The 24,557-nt window shown below is 40.1% G+C and overlaps 1 protein-coding gene across 6 annotated transcripts in view; it reads right to left on the bottom strand.

Annotated features, from left to right (window-relative positions):
* LOC311514312 (NEDD4-binding protein 2-like 2) overlaps nt 1–24,557 on the bottom strand; it is a 107,608-nt gene that overhangs the window by 48,366 nt on the left and 34,685 nt on the right. For 5 of the 6 annotated variants that reach the window (XR_014709868.1, XM_084616811.1, XM_084616812.1 and 2 more), the window contains one exon: nt 21,897–22,040. Coding sequence is in view for 5 of the 6 variants with exons in the window: in XM_084616811.1 (XP_084472937.1) it covers nt 21,897–22,040 (144 nt within the window). In the remaining variant the exon portion in view is untranslated. Of the gene's footprint in view, nt 1–21,702; nt 22,041–24,557 lie in introns of those variants that run through there. The other variant, XM_084616815.1, reaches the window with a different exon arrangement.

Consider the following 24,557-nt stretch of genomic DNA (forward strand, 5'->3'; position numbering starts at 1 on the left):
CATCCCTGTCTGATAGCAGTTCAGTCGTCTATTATAGAGAGAATATAGCTCTTCACAATTAAGGCTACAACTAGGTTCTTAAGCAGTCTTATATTTAGTCCCTTTATATCTCTGAATAGTAAAATTGTTTTGTCCTAAAAATTGCCTAAAAAAGTTTAATCTAAAGGTTGGATAGAATTTTTCTGTAAAGTGTGAAGAAAATTGGTCAAAATTTGAGTTACATGTAAGTAAAATTAGCCTGATTCAAAATTACTTCTCTAACTTTTGTGCCTCATTAGCTATAAAACACCCTAATACACATTCAAACTTTTCACACACTTAACTCACTTAAAAACAAAGGCACACTATACCTAACAATCAATCTAAAAATGGAAGTCATGTGGTGTATAAAATTGATATGGGAAGCTAAAGGCATCAAGGAAAAAATCCATGATTGGTGCGCTAAGGACAATACTTTTTAAAATCTATCAGGAACAAAAATCCTAACAATGATATACGGCCATTACTAAATGGAGATGGTCAAATTGCTAATAATAAATAAGACGACGCAGAAGTATTCAATAAATATTTCTGTTCTCTATTTGGAAAGAAGAAGAAAGATGTATTCATACCACAAGAAGACTATGAAGAACTTTTCAGTCCATTAGTAAATAAGGAGGACATTATAGAGCATCTACTAAGGATAAACATTTTGAAATCAGCAGCCTCAGGTAACTTGCACTCAAGTTCTGAGTCATAAAAGAGTTGGTTCAGGAGATCACTCAAGTTCTGAGTCATAAAAGAGTTGGCTCAGGAGATCTCTAATTCACTGATGTTAATTTTGAATAATAATAAAAAATTCCAAGACACAACAAGAGTGTTAATGTGCTAATACTCAAAGAGCACAAGCAGCATGACCCAGGTAATTACAGACCAGTTAGCCTGACATCAGTTTCAGACAAAATAATGGAAAAGCTGATGCTGGATTCTATTAATAAAGAATTAAAAGAATGGGAATACAATTAATGTCAATCAACAGGGATTTTGAAAAATAGGTAATGTCAAACAAACCTGACTTTGTTTTCTATGAGATTGATGAAGTTTGGTTGATAAAGCTAACTGCATATTTTTATTTAGTAATACCTGTCAATCTGATTACAAAATTAGCACTACACAATATTGATCAACTATGTGTTAAATGTATTAGGAACTGATTGACAGATCTCAAAAAGTAATTGTCAATAAGGAATCATCATTAAATAGCGGTATGTCAAGTGGGGTGCTTCAGGCAGGGCTTTGGAGCTGTGCTCCAGCTCCTCTCCAGCTCCAGGCAAAAACCTGCACCTCCACTGCTCCGGAGCTGCTCCGCGCTCCAGCTCTGGGCTCCGCTCCAAAGCCCTGGCTTCAGGGGTTGGTTCTAGGCCCAGTGCTATTCAGTGTTTTCATCAGTGATTGGGAAGTAAACAGAAAATCAACTGCTGATAAAATTTGCAGAAGATACAAAGATTGGCAGAATGGTAAATAACGATGAAGTCAGGGCATTTATACAGAGAGATCTGGATCACTTGGTAAGCTGGGCTCATTCAAACAAAATGCATTTTAATACAGTCAAATGCAAAATCATAAATGTAGGAACAGACCACACCTACAGAACGAGGGATTGTATTCTCAAAAACTGACTCTGAAAAGAATTTAGGGGTCACAATGTACAAACAACTCAATGTGTGCAATCCAGTGCAATTCTTGAATGTGTAAAAAACAAATAGATGTAGGGAGGTGATTTTACCTCTGTATACAACACTGGAGAATCCGATTCCAGAATACTAAATCCAGTTCTGGCATCCACATTTTTAAAAGGATGTTGAAAAATTGGAAAAGGTGCAGAGAGGAACCAAAAAACTATGCAAAGGTTGGATAAAATGTTTGACAGTGATAAACTTGAAAAAGATCAATCTGTTTAGATTATCAAAAAAAGAATATCAAGAGATGACTTGATGAGTAAGTATCTCCATGGCGAGAAAATACAAAGTACTACAGGGCTCTTTAATCCAGCGGAGAAAGGCATAACAAGAATCAATGTCTGGTAGTTAAAACCTGACAAATTAAAAATAGAAATAAGACACAAATATTTAACAAGAGCTGAGCAAAACTAATTTCCATTCCATGACAAATTCTGATATTTCAAAATCTGTTTTCTTCCTGAAATAGGACAAAATGTTGAAGGTTGAAATTTTCTGCAGAATGGACAAATTCAAAGGTATTGTGATTCAGAAATGTTTAAACAACTTGTTTTGACATTTTTAATCAAAATATTCCCTAAATAGAAATGTTGTCTCAGTTTGTTCAACTGCATTTCAACATTAAACTGCATTTCCCTATTCCCTTATGGGAGTTCTAGTTCGGACCCCCATTCTTTCCTACGGGCCAGGCTTCCTGGCCAAAATAGATCTTCTATAATGCACCCAGACTCATGTGACAGCCATGTTGCATCATACAGAGGAAAAGTATTATGGGGAATGTATTGCATTATGCAATATAGTCTTCCAGGGAACCTAGCCCATAGACGGGAACAGGGGCTGTAACTCTGGGGCAAGGACCCTCTTTTTATTTTGTGTTTGGATAGCACCTAGCACTATGGGATCCTAGTCCATAAGTAAGGCTCAGAGACGATTTGGTAATACAAATTAATAATAACTACAACACCCATAGGGAAATGCACCATATGTAAATACAGTTTAATTTTTTTTAAAAACGCATTTGAAATGAAATGTTCCTGGTCAGTTCAAAACATATAGTATTCCCATTTGGGATGAAACAACCCAAAATAAAATATTTCAGTGATGGGGTGGAGAGTGTGCTCTCCCATACAAGGCAGAGCAGGTTATCAGGCCAATTAACCAGGTAGGTTGCACCTGGGGGAGAGCTAGCAACAGAAAGGCTAACTGATAATGAAGTTTAGCTGGGCAGGGACAGGCTGAGTTTGTAGAAAGCCAGGAAGCTGACAACAGAAGAGGGCTGCAGGGGAAGTAATCTTGAGTCACTCCCTGGGAGAAGAGAGGGGTGTTTAGGGCTACAAAGTCTGACAAGAAGTCCAAGAGGGAAGTAGCCTATAGGTACTTCCTGAAAGGAGGGAATTTGGGCTAGTAACCCAAGGGAAGGAGGGGGCAAAAGATAGGCAAATAGCTACAGAGTCTGGGAGCAAGCAGAGCATAGTTGCTAGACATAGGGTCCCTGGACTGGAACTCAGAGTAGGGGGCGGACCCGGATTCCCCAGCCAACCACAAGGGGAAGTGGCATAGGACCCAGCCTTGGAGCGGAAGGCTGTCTGGAACGGCATGCAGACATCTGACCCAGTGGGACTTTGATACCTAGGAAGGGGAGACTACACAGTGACCTAGCTGGAGGACTGAGCCACAAAAGGAAGCACTGCGAGCCCTGGAGAGCAAGGAGAGATGTGGTGTAAGCAATCCGTCAGAAGAGCAGGGGTATCAGACCTAAATGGAGGTAATCCCCAGACATGGCCACAAAGAGGCACCCAACAGTGAGTGATCTTGTGACAATTTCATTTAGATTTTCCTAATGGAAATTTTGCCCTCCCCGCAACCAAATCAGAATTTTTTAACTGGATGGTCTAAAGGGTCCCTTCTTTCCTTAAAACCTATGAACAGAATAAAATAGGTATTAAGAAAATTAAGGCAAGAGGGGGTAAGAGGGTATGAGAGAGACAGAATGATTAGCTATCTATGTGCCAGGTGCCACAGAAAAAACAAAGATATACAGAACATGGCTTTGAGTTACCCACCTCCTACATAAAGTTCAAGGGTATACTTCAGTAAAAAAAAAAAAAAAAAAACCAACAACAATAGAACACCAACTTATTTCAAAGGGAGAAGATTATATCTTTGGTCTCTCCCCTTTTAAAATCGAAGAGTTTAAAACAATGTTCACAATTTGATTAGAATAAGCATGAAGAGGACTCAAATCACTGAATGGAAGATATCTTCATAATATGAGCCCTTTATATCTCTTATCTGATTTGAGAGAATAATGCACTAAACACTTTTTCTAGCCCTGAAAAAAAGGAAAATTGGAGTGCTAATAACCATCTCTCCATTTACTGGCATAGATATAATGTGACATACTAATATATAGGCTACTGAAAATTTCTCTCAAACATGTCAGAAAATAAATTCATTAATGCAAAAGAAAAGCAGGCAAGAGATAAAATTATAAATAAATACAGTCCATTTTCCTTCATTAGTAGACATAACCGTACACTAAAACCTTATTAATTTGTACTAGTACATGGAAGATACGTTGCAAGTTACTAGTTTTTTGGAAATTAGTCAATGAATAATTAAGTGGCTGTCAACCTTTCCAGACTACTTAGTCCTGGGGGAATTGTGCGCTACTGCGCATGCGCATAATTAATGAGCCCTGCAGATTTTTAATTTTTTGCACAGAAAAAGCTTCTGCCAAAATGTTGCTGCAGTTCCACCTTTTGAGCACCAGAGGGTACTGTGGCAATAGACAAAAGCAGCAACTCCTGGCCAGTTAGGGAAGAAAGAGCCTGCCAAAGAAAGCCCGCCTTCTTCACAGGACTTGGTCAGGCCAGGTCAGGAGACAGGGGCTATGGGGAGATAGACAGCGTAGGGTATTCAGTTTGTAAACGTTTGAAAGAACCACCATAATGTTTGTTCAGAGTTACAAACATTGCAGAGTTATGAACAACCTCCATTCCAAAGGTGTTTGTAACTCTGAGGTTCTACTGCACTCTCTGGGAACAGCTTTCCAACCAGTTATGAACCCACCTTATAGTAGTTCCGTCTAGGTTGTATTTCCCTATTTTGTATGTGAGAAGGTCATGTGAGACAGTATCAAAAGCCTTACTAAAGTCAAGATATACCATGTCTACCTCTTCCCCCCTATCCACAAGGCTTGTTACCCTGCCAAAGAAAGCTATTAGGTTGGTTTGACAGGATTTGTTCTTGACAAATCCATGTTGACTGTTACTCATCACCTTATTATCTTCTAGGTGTCTGCAAACTGATTGCTTAATTATTTGCTCTGTTATCTTTCTGGGTACTGAAAGTTAAGATGACTGGTCTGTAATTCCCTGGGTTGTCCTTATTCCCCTTTTTATAGATAGGCACTGTAACTGCCCCTTTCCAGTCCTCTGGAATCTCTCCCATCTTCCATGACTTTTCACATATAATTGCTAATGGCTCAGATATCTTCTCTGTCAGCTCCTTGAGTATTCTAGTATGTAGTTCATCAGGCCTTGGTTACTTGAAGACATCTAATTTAAGTAATTTTTAACTTGTTCTTTCCCCATTTTAGCCTCCGATTCTATCTTATTTTCACTGGCATTCATTAAATTAGATGTCCAATTGCTACTAAACTTTTTGGTAAAAACTGAAAAAAAAAGTGATTTAGCATTCCTGCCATTTCTGCATTTTCTGTTGTTTTCCCCCCTCCTTGAGTAATGGGCCTACCCTGTCGTTGGTCTTCATCTTACTTCTAAGGGCTTGTTTACACTGGCACTTTATAGCACTGCAACTTTCTCACTCAGGGGTGTGAAAAAACACACCCGAGCGCTGCAAGTTTCAGCACTGTAACGTGCCAGTGTAGACAGTGCACCACCTCATGAAGGTGGGTCATGAAGGTGGGTTTTTTTAGAGAGCTGAGAGAGCTCTCTCCCAGCGTTGTGCCATGACTACACAAGCCACGCTAACATTGCCAGTGAAGACGTGCCCTTTTGTATTTATAGAATGTGTTCTTGTTACCTTTATGTCTCTAGCTAATCTTGTTTTGTGCCTTGGCCTTTCTAACTTTGTCCCTACATACTTGTGTTATTTGTTTATATTAATCCTCTGTAATTTCTGTAGGACTCTTTTTTGAGTTTCAGATCATTGAACATCTCCTGGTGAAACCAGGGCGGTCTCCTGCTGTACTTCCTATCTTTCCTACACAATGGAATAATTTGCTTTTGTGCACTTAATAATGTCTTTTTGAAAAACTGCCAACTGTCTTAAACTGTTTTTCCGCTTAGACCTCCTACCCATGGTACGCTATCAACTCCCTGAGTTTGCTAGAGCCTGCCTTCTTGAAATCCATGATCTTTATTGTGCCGTTTTCCCTCCTACTATTCCTTAGAATCATGAACTCTTATCATTTCATGATCACTTTCACCCAAGCTGCCTTCCACTGTCAAATTCTCAGTTCCTCTCTATTTGTCAAAATCAAATCTAGAACAATCTCTCCCCTAGTAGCTTTCTCCACCTTCTGAAATAAAAAATTGTCTCCAATACATTCCAATAACTTCTTGTAATACCATGCAATAGCACTTATTAAATTTTTGCTGAGAGGTCAGGATAATATGGATATTTTTGGGTAGATTATGAAAAGTATTAGCAAAATGTGGATTAGCAAAGTTCTGTTGTATGCCATTGTATCAGCATGAAAGAGCATTCCTACTTTGATGGCTATTATTTAGATTAGAAAAATGAGAAATTCTGTATATTAACTTCTAAGAAAGCAAATTCTAGTTCCACTAATTCATAAAATACAAAGAACTGGCAATTTATTTTATAAGTTTGTTACTTAAATATTCAAAGAGGACCCGATTCTGGATATATATACTATTGGACAAAGTTTACTGCATTGAGAAGGAAAAAAAAAAAGACTATTCACAGTATTAAGAGGATTAGGCCCCACACTTGAGTTTGTTCCTCAAGGAGTGTTCCTTATTGACAAAATTGGTGCTTTTCCTTACTTTTAAGGGTGCAAGAGGAAATTCCCCCTGCAATTCCTTTCAGTTTCACTTCCTCTTTTATTATTATTCATTACCTCTTATTGTTATTTATATAGCACTCAGTGTGCTAGATGCTCTTCAGACAGACAAGGAGGGGAGGTTATATACTTTACAGTCACTTGAGTTCTTCAAGATATTTTGTCTCTATGGATGCTTCACCACAGGATGTGTGCGCGCCCAAGGCTCTTGATCGGAAACTGCAAAGAACATCTGTGGGCCTGCACCTGCACAGAGAAGTGCCTTGTGCTCTGAACAAGAGCATATAGGGAGGTGTGAGCTGGCTGCCACACATTTCTTTCTCAACTGTGAAGCCGAACTCCACAGCACAGGAGGAGGAGGGTGGGAGGTGGAGCAGCACCCATAGGGACAAAATATCTCAAAGAACTCAAGTTACTGCAAAGTAAGTAACCTCTCCTTCTTCAAGTGTATGTTCCAGTGGGTGCGCTACCAGAGACGACTCCCAAGCAATAACTCAGTGAGGAGGTGGGTGCTGAAGAGGTATATCCAGGACAGTTGAAAGGGCTGCCTCACTAAAACTAGACAAGCCATTTACAACGCACACTTTGCTTCTCTACAAAAGAAAAAGGACACTAAACTTTCTAAACTACTACATGCTACAAGGGGCCACAGCAATGGTTCCCTCAACCCACCTAGCAATATTGTTAACCTATCCAACTATACTCTCAGCCCAGCAGAAGCAGCTGTTCTATCTCGGGGCCTCTCCTTCTGCCCCTCCACCCCCACGAACATGATACAGTTCTGTGGTGACCTAGAATCCTATTTTCGACGTCTCCGACTCAAGGAATATTTCCAAAATACCTCTGAACAACATACTAATCCACAGAGGTCTCCCTACCAACACTACAGAAAGAGGGATTCTAGGTGGACTCCTCCTGAAGGTCGAAACAGCAGACTGGACTTCTACATAGAGTGCTTCCGCCAACGTGCACGGGCTGAAATTGTGGAAAAGCAGCATCACTTGCCCCATAACCTCAGCCATGCGGAACGCAATGCCATCCACAGCCTCAGAAACAACTCTGACATCATAATCAAAAAGGCTGACAAAGGAGGTGCTGTTGTCATCATGAATAGGTTGGAATATGAACAAGAGGCTGTTCGGCAGCTCTCCAACACCACTTTCTACAAGCCATTACCCTATGATCCCACTGAGAGTTACCAAAAGCAACTACAGCATTTGCTCAAGAAACTTCCTGAAAAAGCACAAGATCAAATCCGCACAGACACACCCCTGGAACCCCGACCTGGGAGATTCTATCTACTACCCAAGATCCATAAACCTGGAAATCCTGGGCGCCCCATCATCTCAGGCATTGGCACCCTGACAGCAGGATTGTCTGGCTATGTAGACTCCCTCCTCAGGCCCTACGCTACCAGCACTCCCAGCTACCTTCGAGACACCACTGACTTCCTGAGGAAACTTCAATCCATCGGTGATCTTCCTGATAACACCATCCTGGCTATGGATGTAGAAGCCCTCGACACCAACATTCCACACAAAGATGGACTACAAGCCATCAGGAACACTATCCCCGATAATGTCACGGCTAACCTGGTGGCTGAACTTTGTGACTTTGTCCTTACCCATAACTATTTCACATTTGAGGACAATGTATACCTTCAGATCAGCGGCACTGCTATGGGTACCTGCATGGCCCCACAGTATGCCAACATTTTTATGGCTGATTTAGAACAACGCTTCCTCAGCTCTCGTCCCCTGAAGCCCCTACTCTACTTGCGCTATATTGATGACATCTTCATCATCTGGACCCATGGAAAAGAAGCCCTTGAGGAATTCCACCATGATTTCAACAATTTCCATCCCACCACCAACCTCAGCCTGGTCCAGTCCACACAAGAGATCCACTTCCTGGACACTACAGTGCTAATAAACAATGGTCACATAAACACCACCCTATACTGGAAACCTACTGACCGCTATTCCTACCTGCATGCCTCCAGCTTTCACCCTGACCACACCACACGATCCATCGTCTACAGCCAAGCTCTGCGATACAACCGCATTTGCTCCAACCCCTCAGACAGAGACAAACACCTACAAGATCTCTGTCAAGCTTTCTTACAACTACAATACCCACCTGCGGAAGTAAAGAAACAGATTGATAGAGCCAGAAGAGTTCCCAGAAGTTACCTACTACAGGACAGGCCTAACAAAGAAAATAACAGAACGCCATTAGCCGTCACCTTCAGCCCCCAACTAAAACCCCTCCAACGCATTATTAAGGATCTACAACCTATCCTAAAGGATGACCCAACACTCTCACAAATCTTGGGAGACAGGCCAGTCCTTGCCTACAGACAGCCCCGCAACCTGAAGCAAATACTCACCAACAACCACATACCACACAACAGAACCACTAACCCAGGAACTTATCCTTGCAACAAAGCCCGTTGCCAATTGTGCCCACATATCTATTCAGGGGACACCATCACAGGGCCTAATAACATCAGCCACACTATCAGAGGCTCGTTCACCTGCACATCCACCAATGTGATATATGCCATCATGTGCCAGCAATGCCCCTCTGCCATGTACATTGGTCAAACTGGACAGTCTCTACGTAAAAGAATAAATGGACACAAATCAGATGTCAAGAATTATAACATTCATAAACCAGTCGGAGAACACTTCAATCTCTCTGGTCACGCAATCACAGACATGAAGGTCGCTATCTTAAAACAAAAAAACTTCAAATCCAGACTCCAGCGAGAAACTGCTGAATTGGAATTCATTTGCAAATTGGATACTATTAATTTAGGCTTAAATAGAGACTGGGAGTGGCTAAGTCATTATGCAAGGTAGCCTATTTCCCCTTGTTTTTTCCTATTCCCCCCCCCAGATGTTCTGGTTTAACTTGGATTTAAACTTGGAGAGTGGTCAGTTTGGATGAGTTATTACCAGCAGGAGAGTGAGTTTGTGTGTGTGGTTTTTGGGAGGGGGTGAGGGGGTGAGAGAACCTGGATTTGTGCAGGAAATGGCCCAACTTGATTATCATGCACATTGTGTAAAGAGTTGTCACTTTGGATGGGCTATCACCAGCAGGAGAGTGAATTTGTGGGGGGAGGGGGGGTGGAGGGTGAGAAAACCTGGATTTGTGCTGGAAATGGCCCAACCTGATGATCACTTTAGATAAGCTATTACCAGCAGGAGAGTGGGGTGGGAGGAGGTATTTTTTCATGCTTTGTGTGTATAAAAAGATCTTCTACACTTTCCACAGTGCGCATCCGATGAAGTGAGCTGTAGCTCACGAAAGCTTATGCTCAAATAAATTGGTTAGTCTCTAAGGTGCCACAAGTACTCCTTTTCTTTTTGCGAATACAGACTAACACGGCTGTTACTCTGAAACCTCACCAAAGGTGGTGTCTTTTGGTACAATGGGGTAATGTTTGGCAAAGGTATGAACAGAAGACCAAGTAGCAGTCCTGCAGATTTCTGCTATGAGAATGTTCTTCAGCAGAGCTATAAATGTGGATTGAGCTCTAGTGGAATCTGCTGTTTCTCTCTGAAACTTGAAGACATCTAATTTAAGGCTAATTGGACCCCGGCATTTTCATAGCTGCTCAAGATGCAACCCAAAACCCACTTAGACAATCTGTGTGTGGAAATCAGTTGGCCCTTTATTCTATACAAATAGCCTGAGAGAGGCCAAGAATAGGTTAGTCCTGTCCAGATAGAAAGCAGGGGCTTTTGGGGATATGGGATAGCTCAGTGGTTTGAGCATTGGCCTGCTAAACCCTGGGTTGTGAGTTCAATCCTTGAGGGGGCCATTTAGGGATCTGGAGCAAAAATTGGGGATTGGTCCTGCTTTGAGCACGGGGTTGGACTAGATGACCTCCTGAGGTCCCTTCCAACCCTGATATTCTGTGATTCTATGAAGGGCCTTTCTGACATCCCATGAATGAAGGCTTGATTTTTCTGTGGAGGTCTGAGGTTCCAGTTAGAAAACTTAGGGAATATCCTGGTTAAGGTGATGTTATGATTAGACCTTTGGGAGGAAGCAAGGATGGGGATGTAATATAACTTTGTCTTTGTAGAAGGTGGTGTATGCTGGGTCCATCATGAGCACTCCTAGCTCCCCCATTCTCCTTGCTGAGGTGATGGCAATTAGGAACAAAATTTTGAGGGAGAGGTGGAGGAGGGAGCAGGTCACTATTAGTTTGAAGGGGGAGGGTTTCCTTAGAGCGTTTAAAACCAGATTGAGGTCCCATTGGGGGGCCAGTTGTCAAATGGCAGGAAACAAGTTGTACAGGCCTTTAAGAAATCTGGCTGCTGTACGGTGGGCAAAGGTTGAGAAGCCTTGATAGATGAGTGAAAGGTTGTGATGGTGGTCAGATGTACTACGACTGAGCTCATTGAGAGACCCTGTGCTTTTCATTTTAACAGGTAGTCCAGGATCTTGAAAAGTGGAACTTCTGAGGCTTGAGAAGATGAGAGGGAACCCCAGGATTGGAAGTGCTTCCACTTTTGGAGGTAAGTCTTGTAAGTACCAGGCTTTCTGCCAGATAAGAGAACTGACTGATCTCTATCCAAAATGGTCATTTCCATGCTTGAATGCCATGGAGGAGCCCTGTTCTCAAATTCAGGAAGGAGGGGTTGGGATGCATAAGGGACTCTGAGTTCTGTGTCAATAGAATGCAGGGAGTCTGAGGGGTGCTACTTCTGAGAGGTGGATGAAGTTTGAGTGCCTCATCTGTCTCAGACAAGAAGGTGCTATGAGGATAGCTTTCACTCCTTCTTGGGGCAGCTAGAGAACAGTCTTGTGCATAATGGTATAGGTATAAGTACAAAGGGTATGGGATCATGGTGTTGTCAGTACACTCCACATAGTGTTGTGGCTGTAACCTCCCTTAGAGTAAAAACAGACTACATTATGTGTGGTAGATGCTGCGGAATAGCTTTTGAGCTCCCATTCCTGAGCTTGCTGTAAGTGTTTACTCAGGGAGTTGTGTAACTGTTTTCTGGAGCCCTGGTGGACAGACTGCTGATATCTCTATCTGCTGGTAGATACACCAGTTGCACAGCCTTAATGACTCTGCACATAAGGACTGGGATCTTGCTCTGCTCTGGAGGTTGATGTAATACATCACTGCCCTGTTGTCCAGCATTACTTACGGCCTCATATGGCGTGAAGGAAGTGTTGGCAAGAATAATGTACCATTCTTAGCTCCAAGATATTGATATCGAATGTCAATTCCTGTGTCAACCATTTGCCCTTTGCTGTCTCCCTATGCTGAACTCTCCATCCTAACAGAGACGCATGTTGTGAGGGTCTTCAAAGGTGCTTGATTTAAGACTGGGGGTACAACACAGACCTTCCTTGAGCCCTTTCACCATGTAGTAGAGTCCAACACCTTCTGAGGCACTATAATGCATTTGGAGAGGTTGTGTCTGTTTTGGGTATGCACTGTTCTTATCCATGTCTGGAGGCATCCTTGTGGGGAGTCACATATGTGGAGGCTGACATGTGGCCCAAGTCCTGTGAACAAGTCATCATGGTTTGCCGGCTGCACTGTAATGTTGAGATTAGGTTCGACAAGGTGGAGAATCTCTCCTTGGGAGGTAAGCTTTTGCTGTTGCAGAGTCCAGAGTAGCTTCGATAAAGTGTATTGTCTGTACTTGAGTTACTATGGATTTTTTGTGATTGATGTTAAGGCCCAGAAATTGGAATATAGTGTTACTGCTCTGGACATGGCCGACTGGACATCTTGCGGTGACCAGCCTCTGAGAAGCAAGTCATCAAAATATGAGAACACTGTGAGCCGTTACCACTGAGAGAATCTTTGTGAGCACCCTTGGGGACACGGAGAGTCTGAAGGGGAGATCTCAATATTGACAGTGTGCCCCATCACAAATCTTAGGAAATGCTTGTGGGAGAGATGGATGGCTACATGAAAGTAGGCATCCTATAGGCTTAGGGATGGAATTATGTCACCATTCTCAAGTACTGTTCAAGTTCCTGAGGTCAAGGATTGGAGTCCACCCTTTCTTGGGAACAAGTAACTGGAATAGAACCATCTTCCAATGAACTCTAGTCAGACTGGTTCTATTGCTCCTAGGAAGAGGAGAGAATGAAATTCCTGTTTTAAGAGTTGCTCCTGAGAAGAATCCCTGAAGAGGGATAGAAAGGGGGTAGGAAGGAGGAAAAGAACCAAGTGTACAGAGTAGCCCATTTTGACAACCTCCAGTATCCACTTATCTGATATAAGGTACTCCAGACAAGTAGGTAGTGTGATTTCTCCAAAGGAGAGGTAGTCACAGAACATGTGATCCAGTGGAGTGAACTAGTTGATGCTCTAGACCGAGGTGTCAAAAGTGCCTCTTAGACGGAGGGGCTGATTGGGCAGAAGTAGGGATGGAGGCCCCAGTTTTTGTATCCTGGCCTCTCTCTGAAGGGCTCCTGAGGCTTAGGGAAAGTGCACTGATGGTACTGGAATGGTTTTGATCTTTGAGTGGGTTGGAATCTACTTAAAGGCCTTTTTGTTGCAGGCAAATAAATTTCCAGTGACCACAACAGTGCTCTGGAATCCCTGAGCATGTGGAGAGAGGAGTCTGTATGTTTGCTGAAGAGCTTGGGCCCTTCAAGCAAGATGTTTTACACTGTGTTTTGTACATCCCTTGCAACACCTGAAGATTGGAACCAGAATGCTCTTCTCATAACTACTGCAATGGCCATGGACTTGGAAGCTGTGTCAACAGCATCTACAACTTCTTGCAGGGAGGCTTTTGCAACCAACTTCCCTTCAGTGATGACAGACCAAAATTGATCTTTCTGGTCTCGTGGCACGTGCTCAATATAATGGGTAAATTTGGAGTGTGTGTTAAAATCGTATTTTGCCAGGGTCTGGTAGTTGATAATATACAATTGGAGAGTGGCTGATGAGTAGCTCTTCCTTCCCAGCAACTCCAGCTGTTTAGGCCCTCTGCATCTGACAGGGAATCTAGAGTAAGCTTGACAGTTCCTTACACTGGTTGATCCACTAAAAGGAAATGGTGGTTAGAGTGGGAGAAGAAGTACTTCATGCCTTTCGGTAGGATGTAGTATTTATCATCTGTCCACTTACAGGTTGATGGGATTGTGGCACATGTTTGCCAAAGAGTTATGTGCAGCAGATGATAAAGCCTCACTGATGGGTAGGGCCACCTTTCTCTGGGGACTGATGTTCAGGACGTCCATCAAGTAATGTTTTGACTCTTGGACTTCCTCTAGTGGGATCTGAAGTAAATCCAGTAGTTTTTTCATGAGGTCCTGGAAGGTCTTAAAATCATCAGTGTAAGAGAGAGGTGGTAACATTACTGTCTCGTCTGGAAATTAAGGGGAGATCTCCTCAGCCCGAGATTCTTGCTCTTCCTGTATATTGTCCGGCACTGGAGAATTGTGTGGTACTGAGGTGTGTGTGTGTGGGACAGATGCACACAGTACCATAGGACGATTTGTAGGTGCCAGTGGCTGGTAGGGTACTGGTGGGTGCCAGTGCTTTCTCTTAGGCACCTGATGGAGTTGGTTGCTGTACCCCATAGGTCCCAGTAACCCTAATGGGGAAGGGGATAAAAGAAGGGACCTCAATGATAATCATAATCTCTGAGCCTACGATGCCTGGTAAATTCTCTAGGATCCTCTTCATGAAAGGGACTCATGAGGGTAGGGTACGTATCCCCATACCAAGATCTCTGAATCAGAGGAAACTTCCCCTAACCGGTACCGAAGCCTTGAGACGTAAACAAGTCTCAACTTGCTGCTTTCGTAGTGGTACCAAGGTGGTGGCAGTGGTAGATCTTGCCAACTTTGGCGACACAGGTTCATCAGAGATAATGAGATCCTCTGAAGAAAGGAACCTGGAAGGAGGTGGAGGGCTTTCACATAAAGTTTGGATTGTTACTGGCTTGTGACATGGAGGCTTTTGTGGTACTGAGGTAAACTGTAGAGTCATCTCCCCTTTCAGAAGTACAGTGAGATACAGATAGCAAGAAACGGATGGAAGCCCTGTGCATCTCGCAGTGCTACAAAGTATCAGACAGTGCTGCCATAGTAGCAGCTCTGATGGTAGGTATATCAAAACTGTGTTTCTCCTTTGGTATTGGACTCAGTCAGAGCCTCTCCTGTACCCTTAGAGGAATAAGAGGTCTCCCGACAGTGAGTCTCATGGGGTGACCTGCCCCTTTTCTCCTTTTCCTTGCTTGGAAAGGTATGTTTTCTTCTTTTTAAAGTCTTATTGTCCGGGGCTGCAGACATGGCAGCAAACTGGGACTGAGGCAGCTTGAAATGTAGAGGCCAATGTACAGGGAGGAGAAGCAGACCCCTCCAGAGCTACAGCACATTCTATTAATAGGAGCTTGTCTATTCTCCCTGTCTTTCTTGCATCTGCCTTTCAAACCCAGACAGACCTTGCATTCAGAAGGGTTGTGAGGGTCCCCAAAAACCACAGGTAGCTGGAGTGTTCCTCATTATGGGAAAATGGCATGTGGCAAATCTCTCAGGTCCTATGCCCAAGACCCCACAGCTAAACAAATTGTGCTCTGACACAAATAAAAGATCAAAAAAAGAGAAGGGGAAAGAGCCCCCTATCCCTCAACCGATACAAGATAAATAAAATAAAGATATCAAATGAAAATAGATAATGAAAAGAAACTACGAAAACAAATAAAGTAAAGAACTCACAAAGTGAAGGCAGGAAGTGAATACAGCAGAGAGCAGAACTCTCTGTCTCAAACTGCAGGCAGATGAGAAGGAACTGAGTGGGGGTGGGTTCACGCCTCCCTATATGCCCTCGTTCAGCACACGAGGTGCTACTCTGTGCAGGTCTGAGGACATTAATTTGCAGTCTCCGATTGAGAGCACACAGACACATGTACATCCTATGGTGCAGCACTCCTAAGGATATAGACTCAAAAAAGAGGGCAAAGTTTCTGGCATGAAGGGCATAATGTTCTGATATTATTTATAATTAGTGCTCATTACAATGACTTTTCATATCCCCAGCAGATACAGATATACAAAAGACAAGGAAATAAAACATAGCACAAAACAAAATATAACAAAGGATACATACTACACAATCAGCAGAGCATTTTCATTTTGTTTACACTTACCACACCTTTGCACTTACCCTAAAATATAGGTTTACAGAGGAGATAGAATACAGCTTTACAGAAAATGCTGGTAACATGCCAAGCTGTAAAAAGTAATATGTTCTTCATACATACTAGCCTACTTTCATCTGTGTGCTTTTTATACCAAAAACATAACCATGACCCATGAATTATAGTTCCAGACAGGCCAAAAACATAGAAGATGCCTGTATATTGTTTTTTAACCTTTTAGACAAGAATTAAACCTCACAATTTAAACAAAAATTTCCAAGTGAAAACTAAAACTCAGTGTCAACTTCCCAACTTCCTTTAAAAGCTGAAGGTTAAGTTATTGCAAAATCCTTGCAAAAACATATCAGATTCCAGTCATTGGCTATTTTTTCCTATAATATCTTGATGTAAACTGACGACAAAACCAAGTAATTTTCTAACCTTATTATGGGCTAGAGAAACTAACAATCACAATGGTAAGTGAAATGAGGCTTCCTAAAACTTTTTTTTCCCTCAAAGTAGTAATGTATTTTCATGTTTAAGTGTACAAAGATTTGGGACACAGAAAATAATTCTGACTTTTTCCTATGATTTCCATGCCTTCTTTAAGGATATTTACGTTGATAACTAAACATGAAAACTGAAGAAAAAGTAATACAAGTGGTTGTGAATAAGATACAATAAGGGGGTGTATTTAATAGAATGTTAACTTATGAAATACACTATAATTCAAATATTTTAAACAATTCAAGCACGGACTACAAAAACATCTTCACTGCAATAACTTGCAAATGACTAAAACCGTTACTAAAAAGAAAACAAAATCGTATGTCAAACTTTTAGTTTTAATAAAATTTCTTATCAAAACACTTAGATATACATCACATTGTACAAATTTAAAATTGCACAATAGGTGTACAGAACCACAGAAAGAGACTGAATTAAAGTCTGGATTTTCAACCTTGATGATTTGCAGACTCTAATTTAAAATACTGTTTTCCACAATTGCTTCATAATAAAACAAAAGCATGCTGATGCAAGTCTTCAAAACTAAGCCCCACTAAACCAAAAAGTGCATTTAAAACATTAGTTCAGTTGTGTATTTCTATTTATTGCCTAATATGTTTATATAGAAAACCACCTCAAAAATCTTAGAATAATTGAAAGAGATTATCAAATTTCAAACATTTTTCCTTAACTACCAATTCCTGATTTTTTTTAAAAACAAAATTGTGATGACTAACTGCAGATTATTCTTCTAAAACCAGTATCTTATATTAGTGCTCTACTCCGATGTGCAATGGACCTTGTTGCTCTCTAGTGCTATGTAGTGCTGTCAAGCAATTAAAAAAATTAATTGCAATTAATCACGATGAATCACACAGTTAAACAATAATAGTTTAAATATTTTTGGATGTTTTCTACATTTTCAAATATACTGATTTCAACTACAATACAGAGTGCAGTGCACACTTTATATTTATTTTGGATTACAAATATTTACACTGTAAAAAAATATATTTTTCAATTCACCTAATACAGGTACTATAGTGCAATCTCTTTATCATGAAAGTTGAACTTACAAATATAGATGTACAAAAAGAATGCATTCAAAAATAAAACAATGTAAAATTTTAGAGCCTGCAAGTCCACTCAGTCCTACTTCTCGTTCAGCCAATTGCTCAGACAAACAAATTTGTTTACATTTGCAGGAGATAACGCTGCCCGCTTCTTGTTCACGTCACCTGAAAGTAAGAACAGGTGTTCTCATGGCACTGTTGTAGCCGGTGCCGCAAGATATTTACATGTCAGATGCGCTAAAGATTCGATGTCCCTTCATGTTTCAACCACCATTCCAGATGACATGCATCCATGCTGATGATGGGTTAGGCTCGATAACAATTCAAAGCAATGCGGACCGACGCATATTCATTTTCATCATCTGAGTCAGATGCCACCAGCAGAGTGTTGATTTTTTTTTTTTTGGTGGTTCGGGTTCTGTAGTTTGCGCATCAGAGTGTTGCTCTTTAAAGACTTCTGAAAGCATGCTCCACACCTCATCTCTCTCAGATTTTGGAAGGCACTTCAGATTCTTAAACCTTGGGTTGAGTGCTGTAGCTATCTTTAGAAATCTCATATTGGTACCTTCTTTGCGTTTTGTTAAATCTTCAGCAAAAGTGTTCTTAAAATGAACATGTGCTGAGTCATCGTCCAAGATTCTATAACATGAAATATATGGCAGAATGCGGGTAAAATAGAGTCGGAGACGTACTATTCTCCCCCAAGGAGTTCAGTCAAAATTTAATTAATGCATTTTTTTTTTAAAAAACAAGCATCACCAGCATGGAACACATCCTCTGGAATGGTGGCCAAAGCATGAAGGGGCATACGAATGTTTAGCATATCTGGCACGTAACTGTTTTGCAATGCCGGCTACAAAAGTCCCATGTGAATGCCTGTTCTTATTTACAATGTCACTTGAAAGTGAGAAGTGGGCAGCATTATCTCCCATAAATGTAAACAAACTTGTCTATCTTAGCAATTGGCTGAATGAGATGTAGGACTGAGTGGACTTGTAGGCTCTAAAGTTTTGCATTGTTTTGTTTTTGAGTACAGTTATGTAACAAAAAAATCTATATTTGTAACTTACACTTTCACGATAAAGAGATTTCACTACAGTATTTGTATGAGGTGAATTGAAAAATACTGTTTCTTTTGTTTATCATTTTCACAGCTCAAATATTTGTAATAAAAAAGATAAAGTAAGCAGTGTACACTTTGTATTCTGTGTTGTAACTGAAATCAGTATATTTGAAAATATAGAAAAACATCCAAAAATATTTAATAAATTTCAATTAGTATTCTACTGTTTAACAATGCGATTAAAACTGTGATTAATCGCAATTAATATTTTAAATCGTGATTAATTATTTTGAGTTTATCATGTGAGTTAATTGTGATTAATCGAGAGCCCAAGTGATTTGACATGTATTTTTATATGCAGCCATCCTTCAAAGGCATCTACAACTTCCCCTTAACTTTTCTGATATTCCCTTTCTCAGAAATGAAATAATGATTTAATGGTTTATTCAACCTGACCCCATTACAGGTTCAAATGTTCCCCTCCAAAAGCCACTATAATGGGGCCTGATGATATACTCTTCTTAGAATACTAGAATGACAGCTGTATAAAGTCCTAAAAGTTTGCACTGCACATCTGGACTCCCAATAAATGATGACGGAGACAAATGCACATTGTGCCATGGAAGGGACAAAGTCAGGTACTTTTAAACCCAAGATTTAGATTTTATTTAAAAATTGAAAAAACATCCCTTGTTAATACAATAGAAAATGTAAATAGTTTTTTTCCCTTTTAAATGTTAATAAAAACTTTGTTTGATTTTTAAACACCTTCCTGCGGTGTTTGATCAAAGGGAAAACTGAATATGAACAAGAACTGAACAATCTAGTTTTATCCTCCAAGTTGAGGAATATGCAAAAAAAAATTTTAAAAAAATGTTAAATTTATCCAACTATTTCAGCTTTAATAATCAAATTTACTAATAACCCACACAGGGAAACTTATTGTTTTTTAAATAGTCATTTTTAACCCGAGTGTCCCTTTAATCATGTAATCAGGTTTAAACATATAATAAGAAAACATGATTAAGTGTTTATATATTATAAATCCTATAGAGCAAATGGGCTGCACCTTTTAGAGTTCTACCCAGTGATTGCTGACATTTTTATTTTCATATTTTTATTTAATACAACAAAGCATACTGACCTAAGACTTTCCAATATTTAAAAATGAATTAGGGCCAATTTTCAAATATCATGATTACACAATACAAAACATAACAGTAACCCATAGGATGTGTACTTTAACGGTACATACCGATTTAAAGTCTTGTTTCTCCCTTTCAAGATCTATTATAGCAGACTAACTACACTGTAATTTCATACCTAAACCTTAAAAATGGAAGACTGAGGTATGTCTTAAATGCAAATTTTCAAATAAATACTTTTTTTTTGTTTTTGGAGTTGTTTTGTTATAGTTTCCTACACAATTACAGAAGTCTTAATTGCATCAACCACTTTTCTAGAAAAAGCCTCAGATTTAAAAACTTGTTTTGTGATTCTCATCAGTCAGACAGCATGTAGACAGCCAATGTATCTAAAGATCACTAAATTCATCCCATTACCTGTAGATGTCTTGTGTGCTTAGCCCCTTATTGTAGAAGTACAAATTGATACCATATTACATTCTTTGAAATTAATGAGGTTTGCTTTGGGCAGTTTACTTGAGCAGCCATTGTAAAATGCTGATTTTTTTTTCTGCCATCATATCTCTACAGTATAAACATGTTCAATGAGGCATTATAAACTTATCCATTCATTGCACAAAAGTAAAAAATGCATCTTGGTGTCTGCAATATAATTGCTATCTTATTCTAATAGTACTGCACACAACCAAGTTCTTTATAATTGTCTTTGAAGAACAGAATTAAATATTAAATGAAGATCTATTTATCCAATGGACAAAGATTCTTGAAAAAAATTGCCCTCAAGATCTCCCCCACGTTTCTTAACACACAACAGAAAATCCAATGTGGCACAGTCTAAACATTAACTATATCAACTGCTGTTTAAGTAATATTTTCATTAATATAAAATGATAAAACATAAGAACAAAATACTAATTTTGTCAAACTTACATTGGACTACTAAAACAATGGCAGCAGTAACAGACAGAGAGATACTTTATTAGTCCAGGGACCAAAAAAAATGCAAGCATTAAATTTAAAACTTACTACCATACCAGTGTTTAAGCTTAAGGTAAAAAGGATCTATGGCAATAAAATGATCAATCTCCATGCTGGCTCAGTTTTAGGCATCTGCTAAGAAGAGAATATTACCTGTGTCAAAATCCTGAAAAGAATGTAATGTGGTTTTACAGAACTGAGACCACCGTCCACCTGTACCTACTTGGTGCAACTGCACATACTCCAACTGCAGATGATCCCTGAGAGATTAATATTTTAAGTATTCTGTTTTCTTTGCCCAGTAAGAACACTTAGCCCTAAAAGACTCAGTTCCAATTAAGCATCTTAATGCTGTAAACTTAAAGAAATGCAGCTGTACATTTTCATGCCAACAAAAATCTCAAAAAATAAATTTAGGTAATTTCAAGGCACAACTACATTTGGTATTTCAGTAGATAGCAAACAAATTTAAGACAAATCATGGTTTGTAATTTCAGGCTGGTGAATACTGCAATTGCAGCACATTGATTTCGCAGCCGGATGAGACTCTGAGCCAAAAGTGAAGATGGAAACCAAGGGAAGAGGAAAGGAAATCTGGGTTATAAGTGACACAACATTTTGGATACCAATTAAAATGAACAAGCATCCAGCAAGAAATAGAAAACATGATTGTTCAGTATAAAAACCTGGATAAAAGTTGGATAAAATATTAAAAAGCAGTGGAAATAGTTAAAATGCAATAACTACACACATAACTTATAACTCTGGGCTTTTCTGAGTTCTATTTAAAAAACAGTTTTGTTTCCTAAATTTTTTTAGGACTTCCTCAAAGAAAGAACAAAAACAAAAATCTGCTCAACAATATCCTCTGTAGATAACATTATTTGAGACCCAACTATAAAGGAAGACTTGTTTACTTTACACTATCCAAAACCAAAGTTAGTACAAATGTAATAAATAGAGATTGTAAAAACATTTAACATACATTTTTATATTAAATTTTATTTACATTTAAGCCTCCAAAACTTTGTTTAATGGAACAATCTCCAAGAGAGAATGGTCCTTTAATTGCATTAAGCCTATTTAAACCTCAGGAGAAAGTCCATTGTTTAATATTTTTAAAAGAGTGATCAACAAACTGGTGTTAGTTGAATGTAACCTGAGTTATCGGTTATTTGAAACACTGAAAGAATTCCAAGAGTCTATACAGCTTCCCCACCTCTGTCTTCGCTGTGGAGGTGGCCTGTGTGTGTTTTTGTGAGGAGGTTCCACTGAATTCATTACAACAGAGATGGACATTTGATATTCATATCGTTCCAACATCTGAGCAATCTTCTCACGAGGGACCCCATGTTTATTCCTCCTATAAAAATAATAATTTAAATAAACTGTTTGGTACTTTTTATATGTTTGCAGTCTTTCTTAAACTTTTGAAGAATATCGTGTGTTTTATCCTCTCCATCTATCCAAACTGTCAAATGCCATAATTTAATCTTCTGCCCACTTTCGAGATCCAGAAGGATCACATCGGGTTTTCCAACACTACAACTATATTTAAGCTTACTGTTTTGAAATAAATTCACTACAACTGACTACACACTTCTGAAAAACAATATGCTGTAGTGTGTAGAAGTTCAGATTTAATTACACAGTATTTACCATTTTATAATATCCAAATTGTATTACATCTTTTTAACACAATTCATTGTATATACTGTACAAATATACAAATATATATATTTCAAAAATATAAAACAAAAGTATTTTCCTTTATACAGTAATGTGGTGCTTTTTGTCACAGTTTCAGAGCAACTGCACCTGTATTTCCCCCTCTGTGGTCCCTTGGGGGCACCCACTTCAAGGTTTCTGGCTCCCAGTCATCACCTCTCTTGAGCAGAGACCTGCATCTCATTCCCCTCCGACCAGTGGTTTTAAGGTTGCACAGCTCCCTGTCTTCTACTGCAATAATAGCAGCAAGCCAGTCTGCCTAAAAAGACCAAGACCTATGCTTTGCTTTCTCTTCAAGGCCTATGAGTGGTGTTAATGCCAGCTGTTACGGGTTACCACACAGCTTTTTCTAAGCAAGCACATTTGTTCACCAGGTAAATACACATGTAAAAACAAACAGCCTACCAGAGGTCACCCATTTGTCTTATGGGGCCCAAGTAGGCTAAAGTCTTTCCAAACCTTCTGCAAGGGATAAGGCCCCACTGTGACAGCAGCTCCTGTCTGTTTGCTGGACCAGAAACAAGGCCCCGAATCAGTTTAAACTCAGGCTATTTACCCAAAAGTCCTTTCTTTGTCTGTTAGTCTTCGGAGAATCTGCTTAGAAATAGTATATGTGAGCCTCTCCAGGAGATGGTACCTCTCTGGGAGGGTTACAACCTGGCTGATTTGCCTTAGTCATCACCCACTGTTTTTAATTCCCAGAGGAGCTATGATAATCCTCCCCCATGGAGTAGAACACAATCATACATAAACCATGTATTTAAAACAATTGACCCCAAAGATACTGCATGGGTTTGCAATATCTTACATACTGTTAATATGGACAATATGTGTATACTGTTCTAAGATGACTCTTCTTTCTATTTACCTATCAGATACTACGGTGCTGTTAAATACAACCATGATGGTGGCCATATCATTGAGTGGGTGTGCCAGGGACCCACAGTTGAACACAGACCCTGCTCATTGGATTTGGCTGACTCGCTAATGAACCCAGATTGGCTGAAGACTTCAGCACTTAGTCTTAAACAAGCACTGCATCAGCCCTGGGTTCCTGGCTGCTCCACAGCATTCCATAGCTGCACCTGTGTTTTTAGTCCTGCTTCCTATTCCTGCTCTCAGCTCCCTTCTTGCTCCTAGCCCTTACTCTGAATCCCTGCTCCTGCCTCCTGTTGCTCATCTCTGGTTCTGCTCCTGGATTCCTAATCATGGCTCCCAGTTCCTAATCCCTGCTCTTGGCTCCTGCCTCCACTCTGGCTCTGATCCTTGACTCCTGATTCCTGGCTCTGGCTTCCTCGCTGGACTTGATATTCATCTTCTGACCACAGCTCTGACCCTTGGCTCCTGGCTCGTTTCCTGCACTTGGCATTCGGTTTCTGATCACTGCTCTGCCCCTGGTTCCTAGTCTCTGGCTCTCGGCTAGCCCCTCTAAACATGATAATTTAGCTCCTAACCTGGCCACTAAGCTTGGTTACCTCTCTTCCAACCATTTCATTCCTTTTAAACAGTACAAAGCTTTTGATACGGTCTCGCATGACCTTCTCATAAACAAACTAGGGAAATGCAGCCTAGATGGAGCTACTATAAGATGGGTGCAAAACTAGTTGGAAAACCATTCCCATAGAGTAATCAGTGGTTCACATAATGAGTGGGGTCCTGAAAGGGCATAACGAGTGGGGTCCTGCAGTTCTGGGTCCGGTTCTGTTCAATATCTTCATCAATGATTTTTTTAGATAATGGCATAGAGAGTACACTTATAAAGTCGGCAGATGATATCACGCTGGGAGGGGTTGCAAGTAATTTGGAGGATAGGATTAAAATTCAAAATGATCAGGACATACTGGAGAAATGGTCTGAAGTAAACAGGATAAAATTCAATAAAGACAAATGCAAAGTACTTCATTTAGGAAGGAACAATCAGTTGCACACATACAAAATGGGAAATGACTGCCTTGGAAGGAGTACTGTGGAAAGGGATCTGGGGGTCATAGTGGACCAAAAGCTTAATATGAGTCAATGGTGTAACACTGTTGCCCAAAAAAAAAAAAAAAAGCGATCATTATTCTGGGACAGGGGTGGGCAAACTTTTTGGCCTGAGAGACACATCTGGGTATAGAAACTGTATGGCGGGCCATGAATGCCCACAAAATTG

This window comes from Lepidochelys olivacea (assembly GCF_965140295.1).
Source record: "Lepidochelys olivacea isolate rLepOli2 genome assembly, chromosome: 1".
Taxonomy (NCBI): Eukaryota; Metazoa; Chordata; order Testudines; family Cheloniidae; genus Lepidochelys; species Lepidochelys olivacea.